This window comes from Falco cherrug, chromosome 7 (genome assembly GCF_023634085.1).
Source record: "Falco cherrug isolate bFalChe1 chromosome 7, bFalChe1.pri, whole genome shotgun sequence".
Classification (NCBI taxonomy): domain Eukaryota; kingdom Metazoa; phylum Chordata; class Aves; order Falconiformes; family Falconidae; genus Falco; species Falco cherrug.
Genome location: NC_073703.1, coordinates 18022399 through 18037471, shown reverse-complemented (window position 1 = coordinate 18037471; position 15073 = coordinate 18022399). Strand labels below are relative to the sequence as shown.

The following is a 15073-nucleotide window of genomic DNA, read 5'->3' as shown; positions in this document are numbered from 1 at the left end:
GGTTTGGGTTTTTTAATGCATTTATTCTGAAAAGATCAGCTAACCCTATGCAATAAATAGCGTTGTTTTGACACTAAACTTATGCAGAAGATTTGTGAAATCTTAACCCATTTCTTTCTCATACCTCCAAAGACACCCCCCAATTAAAAAAAACCTAAACCCTCACCAAACCAAAACACTAAAAGTCCTAGCATGGGTTTATGCATGATACTTCTACCAATCCACCAACTTAAAATCAGAAACCCTCTAATTTGACTGAGCTTGTGTTAGGCATGGCAGAATTAGAAAATACAGCTGCAGTTTGTTGCTGATTCGTGATGTGAGTTATCTTCCAGCCACCTCCCCCCTTTTCCCTAGATCTCTTCAAGTGGATAAGAAGTTACAGCCTTTACACACTTGGTGTGCAGTAAATCAGTGCAAAGTGCTTACTTGCTTCAGCAATGCAGCAGATTTGAAAGGAGCTGGTGGGAAGGAGCCTGTAATATTGAAATGTGACCTTTCGCCCTGGCTGGTGCTAAATATTACAGCTCCTTTGGTTACAGATACCTCACATTTTACTTCAAATGCTTTCAGCTAATGGCTGTCTTTTATGGAAGAGCTGAAATAGCTTCCCTTTTGCCAAATGTATAATCTTTTCTGTCAACAAAACAATCTTGTATTTTATATGCTCCCATGATACTATAAATTCTGACTTCTGAAACTGATGTGAAAGGTTGAAATTTAGACTTCAGCCTGAGAAACTGAATGGTATATGTGAAAGAGACCAAGGGATAGGCTTGAGCCTGTAACTGCCACTATTTGGGGAAAGAAAAGCAATATATTTCTATGGTAGGAAGAAACACAGGCATTTTGGAAAGGAATTGGAATTTTAAGCAGCAGTCTGCAGTCCCCGGCCAGGCAAAGCTGTTGTTGACTTTGATAGGAGTTTTGCCGGTCTAAGGACAATGCAAGTGAATCCTATTTATGTTCTTAATCTGTTTTTCCTGCCTTCAGGGACTTTATGAAATGAATCCTTAGCATGGGAGAAAATTTTTCTGTAATATTTTTAGTAGCACAGCTTAGATGTACAATAATCAAGGAAGCCTATGCAGGTCTAAATAGGGGTTCATTTTTAAAAGCATGGTATAATGTACTTTTCCAAATCTGTCCTGTTCATTTAACCAACTAGACCTGAAATTTGACAAACTGAACCTGAATTATTTTGTTATGACGATTTTCATTCACATTCATGGTACAGTGGCTCTAGGAGTGGCATGTAGATTCGTACACAAGAGAGCTCTTAACATTCTGCTTTCTCTGCCTGAAAGTCTGGTTAATGCTTGGAGCATCTCCTCACAGGTATGATCACAACAGAAACACTATCACAATAACACTGGATTTAGGACTAGTATGCTGTGTATTGTAGTCAATACCTGGTTCTTGATTTTGAACTATACTGGCACTTGGCAGTGTGCTGTGTTCAAGCAGTATGGACAGAAAGGACAGAAGGTACAAGCAGGGAACTCCAGTGTGTCTCTGTACCCTGTATATGCAGGTTAGAACACGTGAAAGCAATCACAGTCCTCAAACAAGATTTGGAGGTTGTATTGGGGAAAAAAGCGTAGGTCCCAATGTCTAAATCTCAGTCTGTTTCCACAGATTTTGTCTAACTGGAACTGTTTATCAAATTTTTCATAGGAGCAATGACCATGGCTTTGCTGGAAAACCTTGTAGCAGGAAATGTCTACTTGGTCAAAATAGCAGCCTCCAATGAAGTAGGAGAAGGACCCTTCTCAAATGCAGTAGAACTTGCTGTCCTGCCGAAGGAGACATCAGAGTCTAATCAGAGGCCTAAACGCTTGGATCTGGGAGATTCCACAAGTCAGTAGCAATTTTTTGATTACTGCTGTCACGAGTACCAGGAAAAAAGATCCCTGTTTGTTTTAGCTTGTAGCCACTTTCTGGGTAAACCATTCTGTTATATGTGAGGCGGTCCCAACAGTAGCATTTTCTTCTAAATGAAACCATTTTGGAGTTTTTATCTCAGTTCAACTCAGAACTGGTTTAATTCTTTTGCTCAGAAGTTGGAGAATATGTAACTGTGTTGAATTTTACATCAACTTTGCAGCCACTCTTCCAACGCACTTCCTTTAAGTCCTTTATTTGCCTTGAGGTACTGGTAGTTGGAACCAGACAGCACAGCAGAGATGAGATGGCATCTCAAATAAATCTGCTGAGATTTGCTGGCTCCTGGTATTCCAGAAACCCAAATCAACCTGTCGGTCAGTGATACACCGGCATGTGTTTTCACCAAAGAAGTCAGCCCCACCTGCAGCTCTTTGGGGAAGACTATGTGTTACCTTGTGGACGTTAAGGTAACATCAGTGCTTCTCCACATAAGAATGGAAGAACATGTCTTTGTCTGCCATGGAATGGCATTTATCTTGGTGACTTGGTACAGATTTAAATTTTTAATATTTATTTGGGGAGGCAAGAGCTAGTCATTATTCAGGTACAGAAACCTTTTAACCTCTCCTTGTCGCTACACATGGAATTGTGATGAAAACACAGGGATTTTTCTTGCTCAGGTTTTCTCCCTTCCTGGAATTCAGTTGTATTTTAGGTCTGGATAAGCAAATAACCTAATCCTGAGGGCATGACTCTAACAGACACATGATGTCAAAGCATAAGCCAGCGTGAACCCTCTGAGGTGACAGTGGCTGGAATTCTCCAAGCCTTTTCCCTTTGTTGTCTAGTAGCCCCCTGTAAAGGAAGGGGTTGGAGGGAGCTCCTCTGCTCCAGGCTGTAGGCCACCAAAGAGGCTGCGGTGTGGGGCAGTCCTTTCTTCCCATCCCCACACCAGGCCTGCATACACTCCTTTGTTTGGTCTACGAGTTTTATTTTCAAAAGTGTCAAAAGGTATAACAGAGAAGGTCTGGAATCTCATTACAAAGAAGCATTTGTCTCTGTGGTTGTGACTGTAACCCTTTTAATTTTGTGACAGGGAGAAGGGCGTAACTCTTCTTATTGACCGGGCCTTTCTATGCTCTTTTTTGCTATAGCTTATTCTGACTATTACCATCTGGACCAGAAATCAATGACTGGCATTGTTGTTGGGGTTTGCATAGCCTTGACGTGCATCCTTATCTGCATCCTGATCTTAATTTATCGAAGTAAAGCCAGGTATGTTTTTATTCTTGAAGACTGAGCCCTTTCTCAATGCACTGATTCTTGGGACATGCCGCCTTCTCCAAGAGTGCTAAGTTCTCTGAAGTACTCTGTCTCTTCACCTGTTCCTACCAGCAGTGGAAACAAAGCACTTTGTTGGCTCTTCCTACTCTACCTGAGCCCCTTCTCCAATGAAAGGAAGGAAGAACCCACAGAGTGAGTCAGTGGTGCTTTGACAACTAAGTATGAGGCATGTTTCCAAATAAAAAAACCCTTTTGAGTCAGACAAGCATGCTGCTTTACATCATCTTCCTGCTTAACCCTCCAGCCTGCCCAGACCTGGTTTGCAAGGCTTTAACCCTCTGGTTGCTGGACAAGAGAAACTGACACAAAGCAGTTCCATGATGCAGTTTCTTTGCAGTGGCGCAAGCTGCCATCTACCTGTCTTGTCGTCGGCTCCTATGGGACATAGACTAGCACAGTGACTCTGCCCGTAACTTTGGGATCAGAACAAATATAAGTTACTTGAAATAATAAATTAAAAAACTGTCTGAAAGTGTATTTTAGTAACAAGGGCTTTTTAGTGTACGTGCAGGAAAAAATACAGATTGGGAGGCAGTCTCTGTGTAGCATGGTAAGAAAGGTCTTAATATCATTAGTGGTTACTTCCTCCGAGTAATATTACTAATCACAACAATTCCTGTCTGCACATAAGCTTGTAGGCTACTGTGTATGATTAACTGGAAGCAGATGTTATTTTTATCACAAGCAATAACATTTAAATTCCATGAGAGTTAGCAGTATCGTATAACAAAATGTAAATGCCAAGAATATACCAATATTACTTGATTAATAATAGCTTTGAAGTTCATCCTTGATTTTTTTGTATTTTCTTCCTGTGGGTCAATTTTATTCCTTCTTAACACTGTGTAGGAAAACATCTGCTCCTAAACCTGTGCAGCAAAGCACTGACCAGCTGTCACGTACCAGCATCTCATTAGCCAGTGCTAATGAGGTGGAGAAGGGTATTGAAGGAATTGCAGAGAATGAAGAATCCTTATTGCCAATGATAGTGGGAAACAGCTTCATCGACGCTAAGGTACTGTGAGCTTTACTCACTCCCAAAACAGAAATCTTTCTTTAGAATTCATTACTATAGCATCAGAGTCCTTATCAAAAGTAAGATATGTACACTACAAATCCACAGGAGGTTCTTTTATGGGACGAGCACATGTTTGGCAATCCAGGGTCAAATTCTCAAGACTTACTGTACAGTTCAGCTAGAGATCTGATTCAGCGTGCTTGTCTTGCACTGTACTCTGCAGAGTTTTTGGCTCTGACACAGTGCCAAAGGATAAAAGCTCCGTAGACTTGGGGCTGCTGGGTGGCCTCTGCTAGTCCAAGGAGGCTGGTGAGAGGGTCCTTGTCAGCACCTAGGTCTCGAAGTGCCTGTGTCAAGCATGACACTAAGCAGGTATTAAAGAAAATATTGGTTTTCTATATATTTTCTGGTAAAACAACCTTACATTTCATAGATTCATATTTGGTCAAATGATAAATTAATGTAGATGGCAGGATTTATCAGTGGATGCCTAGAATCTTATAGTCCAGGAGCCCCGTGTGACAAAACCACACTGGCCTTCCTTTCCCACGCACCAACACTGATTTAAGGCTTGTTCTGTACACGCTGCCAACCTGCATGGAGCTGCTCCCTGAGGACATGTGCAGGAGCTGGGAAATGGAAACAGACCCCAGTACAGGCACAGACACCATGTCTGTGAATGGTCACGTTCGAAGTAGAAGAGCAAGAGCAGGGCCTGGAATATTTTGCTGTGTGCTTGCAGCATTGTAGCTGCTGGGGCTGGCCTGGGGGCTGGCCAGATTTAGTGGCTCTAGTCTTGACTTGTCTCAAGCAGTAGATGAATACCAGACCACACAAATGTGACTCAGTCCTAAGACTTCATTTGTCTTCCTTTTCAGTATGGAGCCAATAGGTAGAAATAGAAAAAAAAATTCAAGTATCTTAGAAAAGTAATATGTTAAAATAAATCGCTGTGTGTCTGTCTCTATTGTAGGGGGGATCTGATCTGATTATTAACAGCTACGGGCCTGTCACAAAGGCTAACTGCAAGAAAAGGTGGCTGTTCTTCCAGGATACTAAGAAGGTGAAGACTGAGGAGGTAATTGGTCTAATGGGCAGAGATGGACAACCTTCACTAGTACCCCGTGTTTGCAAAGGAAGATACATACTTTCCTATTTATGGAAAAGCACAATTAGTGGTTTAAGTTGTAATTTGTTTCAGTTGTGTAAAGGTCAATGGTGTTCTACCTTGTAGTAAAGTCTTCTGGAAGTTTCATTTTCTGTCCCAAGATGTTAGATACTGTAACCCTTTATGGTTAACTGATTACTTTCTTGCCTGTGCCCTTTTATCTGTGAGCAGAAGGATTTCTGTGTACTGGGTCTGGACACATTTGCTATTTGAATGAGAAAAATAACAGTTTAATTCTGAAGTGTTAAACTAAATCCTGAACTTTATCGTGCAATTTCACACCTATGGGATATCTAACTAATGTTCATTGAATTGTAACTTGTATTGTGCTCTTGTGTCTTTAAGGAATAGGAAGTCTTGATACCCGTGTGGTAAATTAATAGTCCAAAATATTTCCAGAAGTGGCTGTATATTTGCTGCCACCCAAGGAGTAATGTTTAAAAGAATATGCATGAAGGGATGGGAGAGAGCTCTATCGAGTATATTTTTAAAATACCATTCAGCTCTCTCCAGTGAAATCATCCTTGATTAGCCATGCTTAGCTAGAAGGGATTATTTCTTCCATTACGGAAAAATACGAGCAAGACTTGAGATTGATTCTTCTTAACCTCCTGTAAGGAAGCCCAGATTGTTCCGAGCCAATGCGGTTAGAGGCACTCCGGCAGAACAGGAGATGGGCAACATAGTAAAAACTCAAATTATGGCTCAGCTTTTTAGAGGCTCAACAACTTTTTCCTCTCTGCTTTTTATGTAGCCTCAGAGAAGATTTGTCCAGGCGGTGTGTCTGTATAAGCCAGGCACCACTGTGCTGCTCGGTGAGGATGACTCCCCCAGCTCTCCTGGCCAGCAGTCGAATTTCCAGGTGCCGTTCAGTATTGTTGCCGATACGGAGCATTCGGCCAACAGTGAAGGAAGCCACGAGACCGGTGACTCCGGAAGATTTTCTCACGAGTCCAACGATGAGATACACCTCTCCTCTGTGACAAGTGCCACCCCTCCCACTACTGGTCCGTTTGTAAGCAGTGACTTGGATATGAACACGTTGAGCCCTGCCATGAGTAACTGCACAGAGTCTCCTCTGCCGTTTGCTACTGACCAGACTCCTACCTCACTTCTTCAGATCCACTCTGCGGTGCAAAACTGACACCCTTAGGGCCACGCCAGACATTCTTGCAGTGTATGTCTGTTCGAAGGACAATGAACAGGGAGCCAAAGTTTTATTGTGGAAAACCTGACTAACCTAGCAGGTGATCCCATATTTCTGTTGAATGTTTGGGGTTTTTTGTTTGTTTTTTTTTTTTATTTTGTTTGTCTTTTAAAACTCACTCATTTTGAATGTTCAGTGGTCAACAAATGTGAAAGGACAGTGAAGATTTCCGACTAAAGTTAAAAATATGTCACTGGAGCAAAGGGAAGGCTGTTGGCCCTTTTGCTGACTATCTACCTCCGTTTGCCGAGAGGCAAACTATGAATGACAACTGCTTTACCTCATTTGTGTTCTAGTTGGTCTCAGCTATGGAACTGATGATACTTCCTAGTAGTGTTGTTTTATTTTGGGTATGTTTTGGTTTTGGTTTTTTTTCCCCCCAGTTGTGTGTAGAGAGTGTGTGTGTGTGTGTGTGCGCGCGCGCACGTGTATGCGCTCAGTGATCAGGGAGTTGTATAGGTAGGTGAACAAGGTTGTTTAGCTGAAGCTCTGTCTTTAAAAAGAAGGAAATCTCAGAGTATAAAATGTAATTATTTAATGTGGTTGACTTAGAGGATGTTAAAAACTGGGAAAACCGGAGTTGGTGCTTCCATGTATGCAGCCACATGAAATCTTTTGTACTTCTTGATCTCTCATAACCCCAGTAAGCCTAGGACAGTGCCTTTCCCCCAGAAATTTGTGCCAGCAACTGCTGGTAGGATGTATGCTATATCCTTAGGGCTCTGGGACATGTTGGGTTCCCCACAGCGACAAATGTTGCCCCTTTATTGACAGTTAATGCTAAAAAGCATGGCAAAATGAAGTATTCAGCATTTCCAAACAGTTTGGCTCTGCTTGAGAGTCATGGAATGGGTAATAATGCTGAGTATTCACAGTACTTCTAGCAATGGTGCCTTGCGTTATATATTATGAAATTACTAATTTGCCTTATGCCTTTTTAGTATTCATAAAGTTGCTTTGGAGTACAGGAAGATGCCTTAAATGCTTCTTAGATGTTTTAAGTAAACTGTATCATGAGTTTATATTAATTTTTACCCAGCTTTGAGTGCTGATAGGCACTGCTAGCATCGTAGTATGTCTCAGAGCTGTTGTTAGGATGCAGCCCTGCTCCTTGCCTTCGCCTAGTGTGCTGTTAGCCAGGAATTTTAGCTCAGGGAGTGACTTTACCCACATGCCAATCTAAAACTCTGATTAGGTTACCATGAGAAATAAAAAAGCCAGAGCTTTAGTTGAAGAGTCTGTTGAAAGAGGTGAGTACTGCTACTGCCTTGAACCCATGCAATTCCTGTTTTATACTACCTCCTTTAAAAGTTATTCTAGTGGTTTTTGGGGTATTTTGTTGTTGTTGTTTTTTCCTGTACTCAGGGAACAGTTTGTTACTTTTGAGCTGCCTCACGGAAACGTGGAGCAAACTGACAGGGTATCATGTTTTGTTTTTTAATAGGAGAGAGAGAGAGAGGGAGGGAGGAGGTTGGAATCATTCAATGTTATAAACTTGACTGTACCTATATCCAGGCCTCTTCTCCACTCCTCCTCTTTCCCTGTTTTACTTTAAAAAAAAAAAAAAAAGAAAAAAAAAAAGAAAAAAAAGAAAGGAAGAAAAGAAAAAAAATGAGGCATATGTTTTTACTTAAAAAAAAAGTTTAAAATGTAAGGTTGTGCGAAAGCAACCATAGGAACTCCTGGCTGTATTGAATCTGTCAGAACTCCCGTTGACTTTCCTGGGGCCAAGATGTTGCCCCTCAGGTAGGCCAGGCTGACTTCTGTATTGTTCCTCACGTATCCAGAGGTGGTCAGAAGTCATCAGTAAGCCCTCCTGTTCTGTTTTGTGTTGCTGGATCAGCCTCTAGTTCCTGTAGTCCTTTACCTTGTAACTGTTTGCTAGTTCTGAACCAGACAGTACGTGTTCACCTTCTCGTAACAGTGTTGATTCAAATGCTTTAAAAACGATCTTGTACCAAAGACTTTTCTGTAGAAGGAAGCCACATATTGTCCAAAAGTGATTGAACTAGTTAAAAGCTATAGGTTTGAAGAGCTGAATACATTTTATTGTGTAAGTAGTTACTAACAAAAAACAATAGGGCTTCTTGATTGTAGTAGTTGATTGCATAGATGAGTTGTATGCTTCCACAATTTTAACTACCTTGTTGTTACAAGAGCTTTTAAAAAAAGTTATAATAATACCAGCAGATATCTCCAAAGACTTCCAAGTGTAATTTTTTTTCTCCAGCATGTAGTTGATCAACAATACAGTATTAAAAATAATATTTTTGAACAGTTTTTTATCTACTTGCTGAAGAAAAAGAAAACCTTTTCACCAAAGATTTATTTTTGGTCTCATCAGGCAGAATGTTTAGTGTACAGCAGAGTACTGTTTCTAGTTAGGTAAAGTGTGCATTAATCAAAACTAGATTAAGAATGTGTAACTGTAGCATGAAGTTTCACACTTCATCTTTCAGAGTAGCCTCTTTTGTTAGTTTCATTCAGAAATAGCTGATATGCAGATGGTAACTGCTTCTCCAAAGACTTGTTTGCTGTAAGTACTGATAATGGGATGTAATGTTACGACCTTCACTACAGGTAAATACTTTAAATCCTAAACTACTACTTCTGGTTACCCACTCTGTAGTATAACCCATGGATAATTTAGAGAGAGACAGACTTCATATAAAATTTGTCAATCTAATATAGATGCTCTAACTTCAGTAGCCAGAGTTGAAAATACTCAGTGTATTAAGAGAGCAGTGCACACAGAACTCTATTCGTCACTTAATGTTTTGTTAAGGTACTTTTTATCAGCAAATAAAGAAAACCAAAGATATTTAAGGTTACCTCAGCGTATAGGCAAGCTTAGTTAGGCATTAATTATTCTGTCTTTTTTCTTTATTTTTATGTTAACCAATTAAATATGTTTCTCCAGAACCCAGTCTACATTCACGTGCTTCCCTTTACCTTGTCATGTAGTCGTGATTACTACAGAACAAAAAATATGTTTTCCTCAAAATTCATGGCCTATTACTACTATATCACAAGATGTTGAGAGAGAGTTTGTCTTATGATTGAAAACTCCACCAATATAAGTAAAGGATCTCCAGAAAAATTGTGAAAAAATTGATACATTCTCTATTGAACTCAATCACAGATTCAAAGCTTCATGATTGTAACAGTGCAAAATTGGGCTCAGAGTTAAAATGCTTCATATCCTTGAAGCGAACACATGCAGTTATTGATATGATACTACAGATACTAATTTTCTTAGAAGTTTATACCTGTGGCTAAGGAAATCAGTTTTCCATATTTAAACATTGTTCACTCTGTTCGCCTAGAAAGAGCTGGCAGAACACAGCAAGGCAGAATGGTTTCAGGTTTTCCAGTGTTCTTTTTTCTTGGTTATGATTGTAGAAACTGGGTCTTGGAGAAAAAATTATCTTTTTTTTTAATTATGAATTTTACTAAATATGTTCTGGAAGATGAACATAAATGTGGAATTGAGTGTTACACTATGTGAATTGATTTTGTTTAAGTGTATTAAGAACTAAGGAGCCATGGCTGGTGTAATGAATGTATATGCAACCCTGGTACTTTAAAAAGCAAGCAAAGTTATTACAGTTGATGTAACTTGAAAAGCATCAAAATTTACAGAGGAAATCTGGAAACTGGCTTACCATGCTAATTGTGTTGCCATGTGAGGACTCTGCCCTCTGATTGCAACAGCAATGCCTGTTCTGCAGGACCTGCATCCAAACCCAAACGCTTGATCTGCCCTCGGTTATACTTGTGTTCTTTCTTCATATTTAACAAATAAAAAGTATTCTCATCTTTCAGGAGTTACCTAGGAGAACTGGGAATGTGTATGCTGTGTAGAACAAGGCCTATCAGTAGATACTTAATTTATTTTTTTTAATAGCTCTGCTTTTGTAAGAGAAACTTGAAAAATCTACATATCACTTTTAATAATTTCCTATAATGGCTGTGTATTTTCTGTATAACTTACCAGATTCTAACAGAAGAGTATTGAGAGATTTCTGTACTTTTTAAAAATTATTCTTTGTAGTTCATTCCATCTTTGGTTTTACTCCTTTGCTGTAGACAATGAGCTAAATCTTGTTTGCCTTATTTAAATGAGGGTCGTCAATCTGTTTCTTTAAGTCAATGGGAGAATTAATCTTTATTTCAGTTTTCATGGTCTGGAGAGACATCATCAGCTTTTTGCTTGTCCATTTTTTAAATCTTCACAGCCTTATTTTTCTTGTAAAGGACAGAATCCTCGTGTAGTTAAAATCCCACTGGCAAATGGATTTTTGTAAGATCACAAGTTACCATGCATCAGAGGTCCACTGTAACTTTCCATACAACCAGTCTTAGCCTGTAGTAAATACTGAGTATTTCAAGTCAGTTTACCTCCTTTTCATTGCAAACTAAGTCAACTCGAATGACTTACCATTTGCTGCAGCCTGAGCATACACAAGCATAGTAGCCAACTCCCAGTAACATGTTGCTCTGAGCAAACTTGCAAGCCCTAAGACCAGGAGCTCTTGCTCATTTTATTTGTTACAGAATGAAGTTCATGCAGGGCAAAGTCTGTCTCCTCACATGGGGAATGTTGGCGGGTTTGGGGGTCATTCACAGCAACCGCAGAGAGAGCTGCACAGGTGTAGCTCTGGTGGTATTTCACAGAAATCAATTTACTGAAGTTGTTCGGGTAAAATTGAAAGCAGAATTACACCTAGTAATTGCTAAAGAGGTAGTTCTCAGCTTGAACAATTGTTACACGCTTACTGGTTGCTGCAATTGCAGCTGTAATGGCAAGCAGAGGAATTTGATTGCAAGAAATATTGAGCGCCTTTCTGTAATAACATAAGTAAAAAATGTTATTTGTGTAACTGTGTATTTTGGAACATGTGTTTCCAAAAAATACTATTATTCAATACAAGTGCAAAACCAAATCGCTTTCTGTTAAGAGAGACCGGTATGAAAAGAACACAAATTCAATTTGGCTCCAATGTAAGTTTTATTTCTTTGAAATTCCTCTAAATTTACATTGAGTCTGGTCCCAGCTGACTGAAAAGGGATGTAAACACATGCTTAAGCTTTCGCTGTTGTCCCGCTGGTTCCATTGCGAGCTGTGCTCCTGGAAGTGTTCGGCTTTTCCTGGTTGCATATACCCACATTGCATCTGCCTGGTACGTTTTCAGTAAAGACTGACTGTATATGAAAAACTGACTTATACAAATGTTGCTTTTTGATTGTTTGGCTTTTGGGTGTGTTTTTGTTTTTGTTTTTTTTTTTAAGTTGTGAATGAATTGCCAGTGTAGGAGCCAGGTATGTATCTCATATTGTGGTGGTCTGGATCCTTTCACTCCGTGTGCCATTTTCTTCTAAGGGCAGCAGTGGCTGACTGGCTAATGGAGGACAGAGCTGAATTGTATTAATTTTATATTTGTCTCAGGGGATCAGCTCTGTGAATTCCATTGCGTGAGGGAAGCTAATGTTTGCCCTGATTTGAATGTAACTTTTTAATGTCTTTTAAAAACGATTTTGTTTAATAATGTGGATTTGTTTTTCTTTTTCTAGCATTCTAGTAAATGTTACCTAGTGTGTTGGTTCATTTTTCCCCTCCAGGGTTGTTTATATACTATCCCAAGGTCATGCCAAAAAGTAATAGAAGTTTAAATGCCAAATGTTTATGAAACTGCTGTCTAAATACTGATTGATTGCACAGTTGAAATAAAAGTTTTCCTTAGTAAAAATGCTACTTGAGAAAATATTTTATTTTTAATGTCTCCGAGTGGCTCAAAGCAAGGAAGACACAAATCCAGTGCCTTGTTTTAGGCTGAGCGGCTGGGGAGGTGTTGGCATTTAAGTCATAGAAAGAGGTAGAGAGTAAACTGCACTCCAACTACTGCCAGACACCCGTGCAAGATCTCAGTTTTGGTTCCTTTTCACTGGGTGTGGAAGATGTGGTTCTTGGCGCAGTTGTTCTCACATACACAAAGCAGCTGACAAAGCCGCACTGCTGAGTTTTCCCCAGCATTTTACACCTGCGAACTGTCAAAGCGGGTAGTTCAGCATATTGAGAAAACTACGAAAATGCAGTTGCTGTTGGTCAAAAGGCAAACTGCTGTTTTTACAAAGGACTACATTCCAGGCAAAAGTCAGTGAAATTAAAGTAGCGAGGAAATGATGTTCTGTAGGGATTAAAAAGTTTCTATTGCTGGCAAGTTGATTGCTGATTGCCACTTGAAAGCAACTGAAAAATTAGCCAAGCAGTTTAGACAGTTAGGTACAGAGCTGGGTTTAGAACAGCAGTGCCCGTGCAATCTTGCACTACTGGAAATGAAACCGCAGTAATTGCTGCTGTTATTTACAGGGTTTCTAGGGAGAATAAAAACCCCGACAGTGGAATCTGAACTCTTGCAATACTTTGGTAGGTTTGACTTTGGTTTTTCGTCTCTATTGTTCCCTAAAATGTTGGAACTCTCTACTGGCACTGAATATACTTAATGGGAAAGAAAAGATACTTCACAGATGTTTAAGAGCTTTGAAATCACAGTATTGGGAATTGAAGATTTCAAGTAAATGTTCACTAACTTTCTTCTATGTCCAGGAAATGACTGCTTCTGAATACATTTATTTTAACCTCTTGTTTTGACGCTCTCCAAGAGGCATGCACCCTGTCACTTAGGGGCACCCCTAAGGGAGAGGGTGCGCTATGCATGCCCCTGGGAGAGACAGCCGTTCTGCTCTGGCAGCATCTCAGGCTGATGAGCCGGGCTGCCTGGATTCTGCAGTAGAACCATGATGTCCTTCCTTTCCTTTTGAATTCTCAGAAGACAAAGGAAATTGGAAAAGCCTCATCATGGTTCTTTATGAATCACAGCTGTTCTTACCTGCAGAGCTTGCTTATAGTTCTGCCTAGGTGGGTAGCTTATACAACATTTATCCCTGGGGTTATTAGAGCACCAGCTGTGGTGGCTATTTGTAAAACAAACGCTAATCCAAAATGCTTTATTCCTTATGTTCAAATATAGGAACACTGAAATATTGTTATTCAGAGGTAATTGACAAAATTAGACCAATGCTGAAAAACTACTAAAGTATTTAAAGACAGTATTTGTAAAAAATTAATAAAACTTAAATATAGTAAATAAATTTTAAAAGATAACAAAGAATTTCAAATATCTAGGGAGCAAATATCAGTCTTGGACTGTCCAGTGATATGAAAGCTCTGTCTGTCGTCCACCAGAGATGCTGTTCTTTGTAGGTGAGAACAGGAACCAGCTGCAGTTCTTGGTTATGTTGCTGGTTAGTACAGGTGCATTTTACAGTCCAGAACTGCCATTCTCAATAGCAATAAATTAGTAAAGCCCCATCTTCCCAGGAGTTGTTATTGCAAAGGAAAGCTTTAAAACAGCCCTGGTTTGTGAGCTGAGGCTATGCCACCCGCCCGGAATCTGCCACCCACCTGAACGTGAGCTTCAGCCAGGTGAGCTCTGTGGGCCGCTTCCATTGAATTTGCCACATTAATTGAAATGACAGCATTGCTGCTGCTTTAATCTGTGACATCAACCTACAGTCTTTGTTTACCTGTTCTTTGGATAGAAGGACTGATACCTCGGAACCCAAAGGCCAGCTTTCTGCCGTGCTTTGCAGGTTGTTCAGCCCCCAGCAAACGGGAAAGCACAGGAGGAGTGTGGGGGGAAAAGACTCCGCCTACAGTTGTGGCAATGCATCAGGATGGCGGTATGTGAAACACCCCTTGTGCTACAACAGGTGAGCAGCGGTTCTTTATGGGTTAATTCCTCTCCCTGTCCTCATCCTTTCACTCAGCAGGTAAAATTAGTGTCTCTGTTAAGCAGCAGGGTCTGTGCCTGCATTTGGCTGCTGACAGTGCAGAGCACCACAGGGCAAAGGAGCTGGATGCCCCAAGGCCTAAACTGGGTACACGTGTCTTGAAAACCAGCCCAGTTCTCCACAAACTGGAGTTCTGGTGACTGCAGATTTGGAAGCTCCTTTGCACCTGAAGCCAGACTTTGCATTTTGTTACATATTAAAAAAAAGATGACATCTTTTCTTTCATTTATGCCTTAAGTTATTTCTCTGGATATTTACAAGTAAATCCAGTTGGGTTTTCTGTTTGGAGATGTGTAAGCATTTGTTACCAGTAGGATTAACCGACGCCGTATCTGACACACGTTGGCAGTGTGCAGCCCAGTCTGTCTCCCCGTTTTTCTTCATCTGCAATCATGGTTGCAGGATTGGTGCTGGACAGTAGAGTGCATCGTCTGTCAGTAGGAGAGAAGCTGTGGGTGCTAATGCTGTTGCTGTCCATGTTGCAGTGTCCCACTCTTCTATAATTAACATATTAAGACTTGGCTTCATCCTTTTCTCCCTGCACAGTGAAGAGGATGTGAGTTGAACCCTCCTCTCTGCACATCCCTGGCATGCT

The 15073-nt window shown here is 40.4% G+C and overlaps 1 protein-coding gene across 1 annotated transcript in view; it reads left to right on the top strand.

The window, feature by feature from the left end:
* PRTG (protogenin) overlaps positions 1-12326 on the top strand; it is a 91794-nt gene extending 79468 nt beyond the window's left edge. The window contains 5 exon segments of the mRNA XM_055717353.1: positions 1678-1860; positions 3042-3162; positions 4081-4246; positions 5223-5327; positions 6172-12326. Of these exon segments, the coding sequence (XP_055573328.1) occupies positions 1678-1860; positions 3042-3162; positions 4081-4246; positions 5223-5327; positions 6172-6561 (965 nt within the window). The 3' untranslated portion in view covers positions 6562-12326.
* The last annotated feature ends 2747 nt before the right edge of the window (positions 12327-15073 follow it).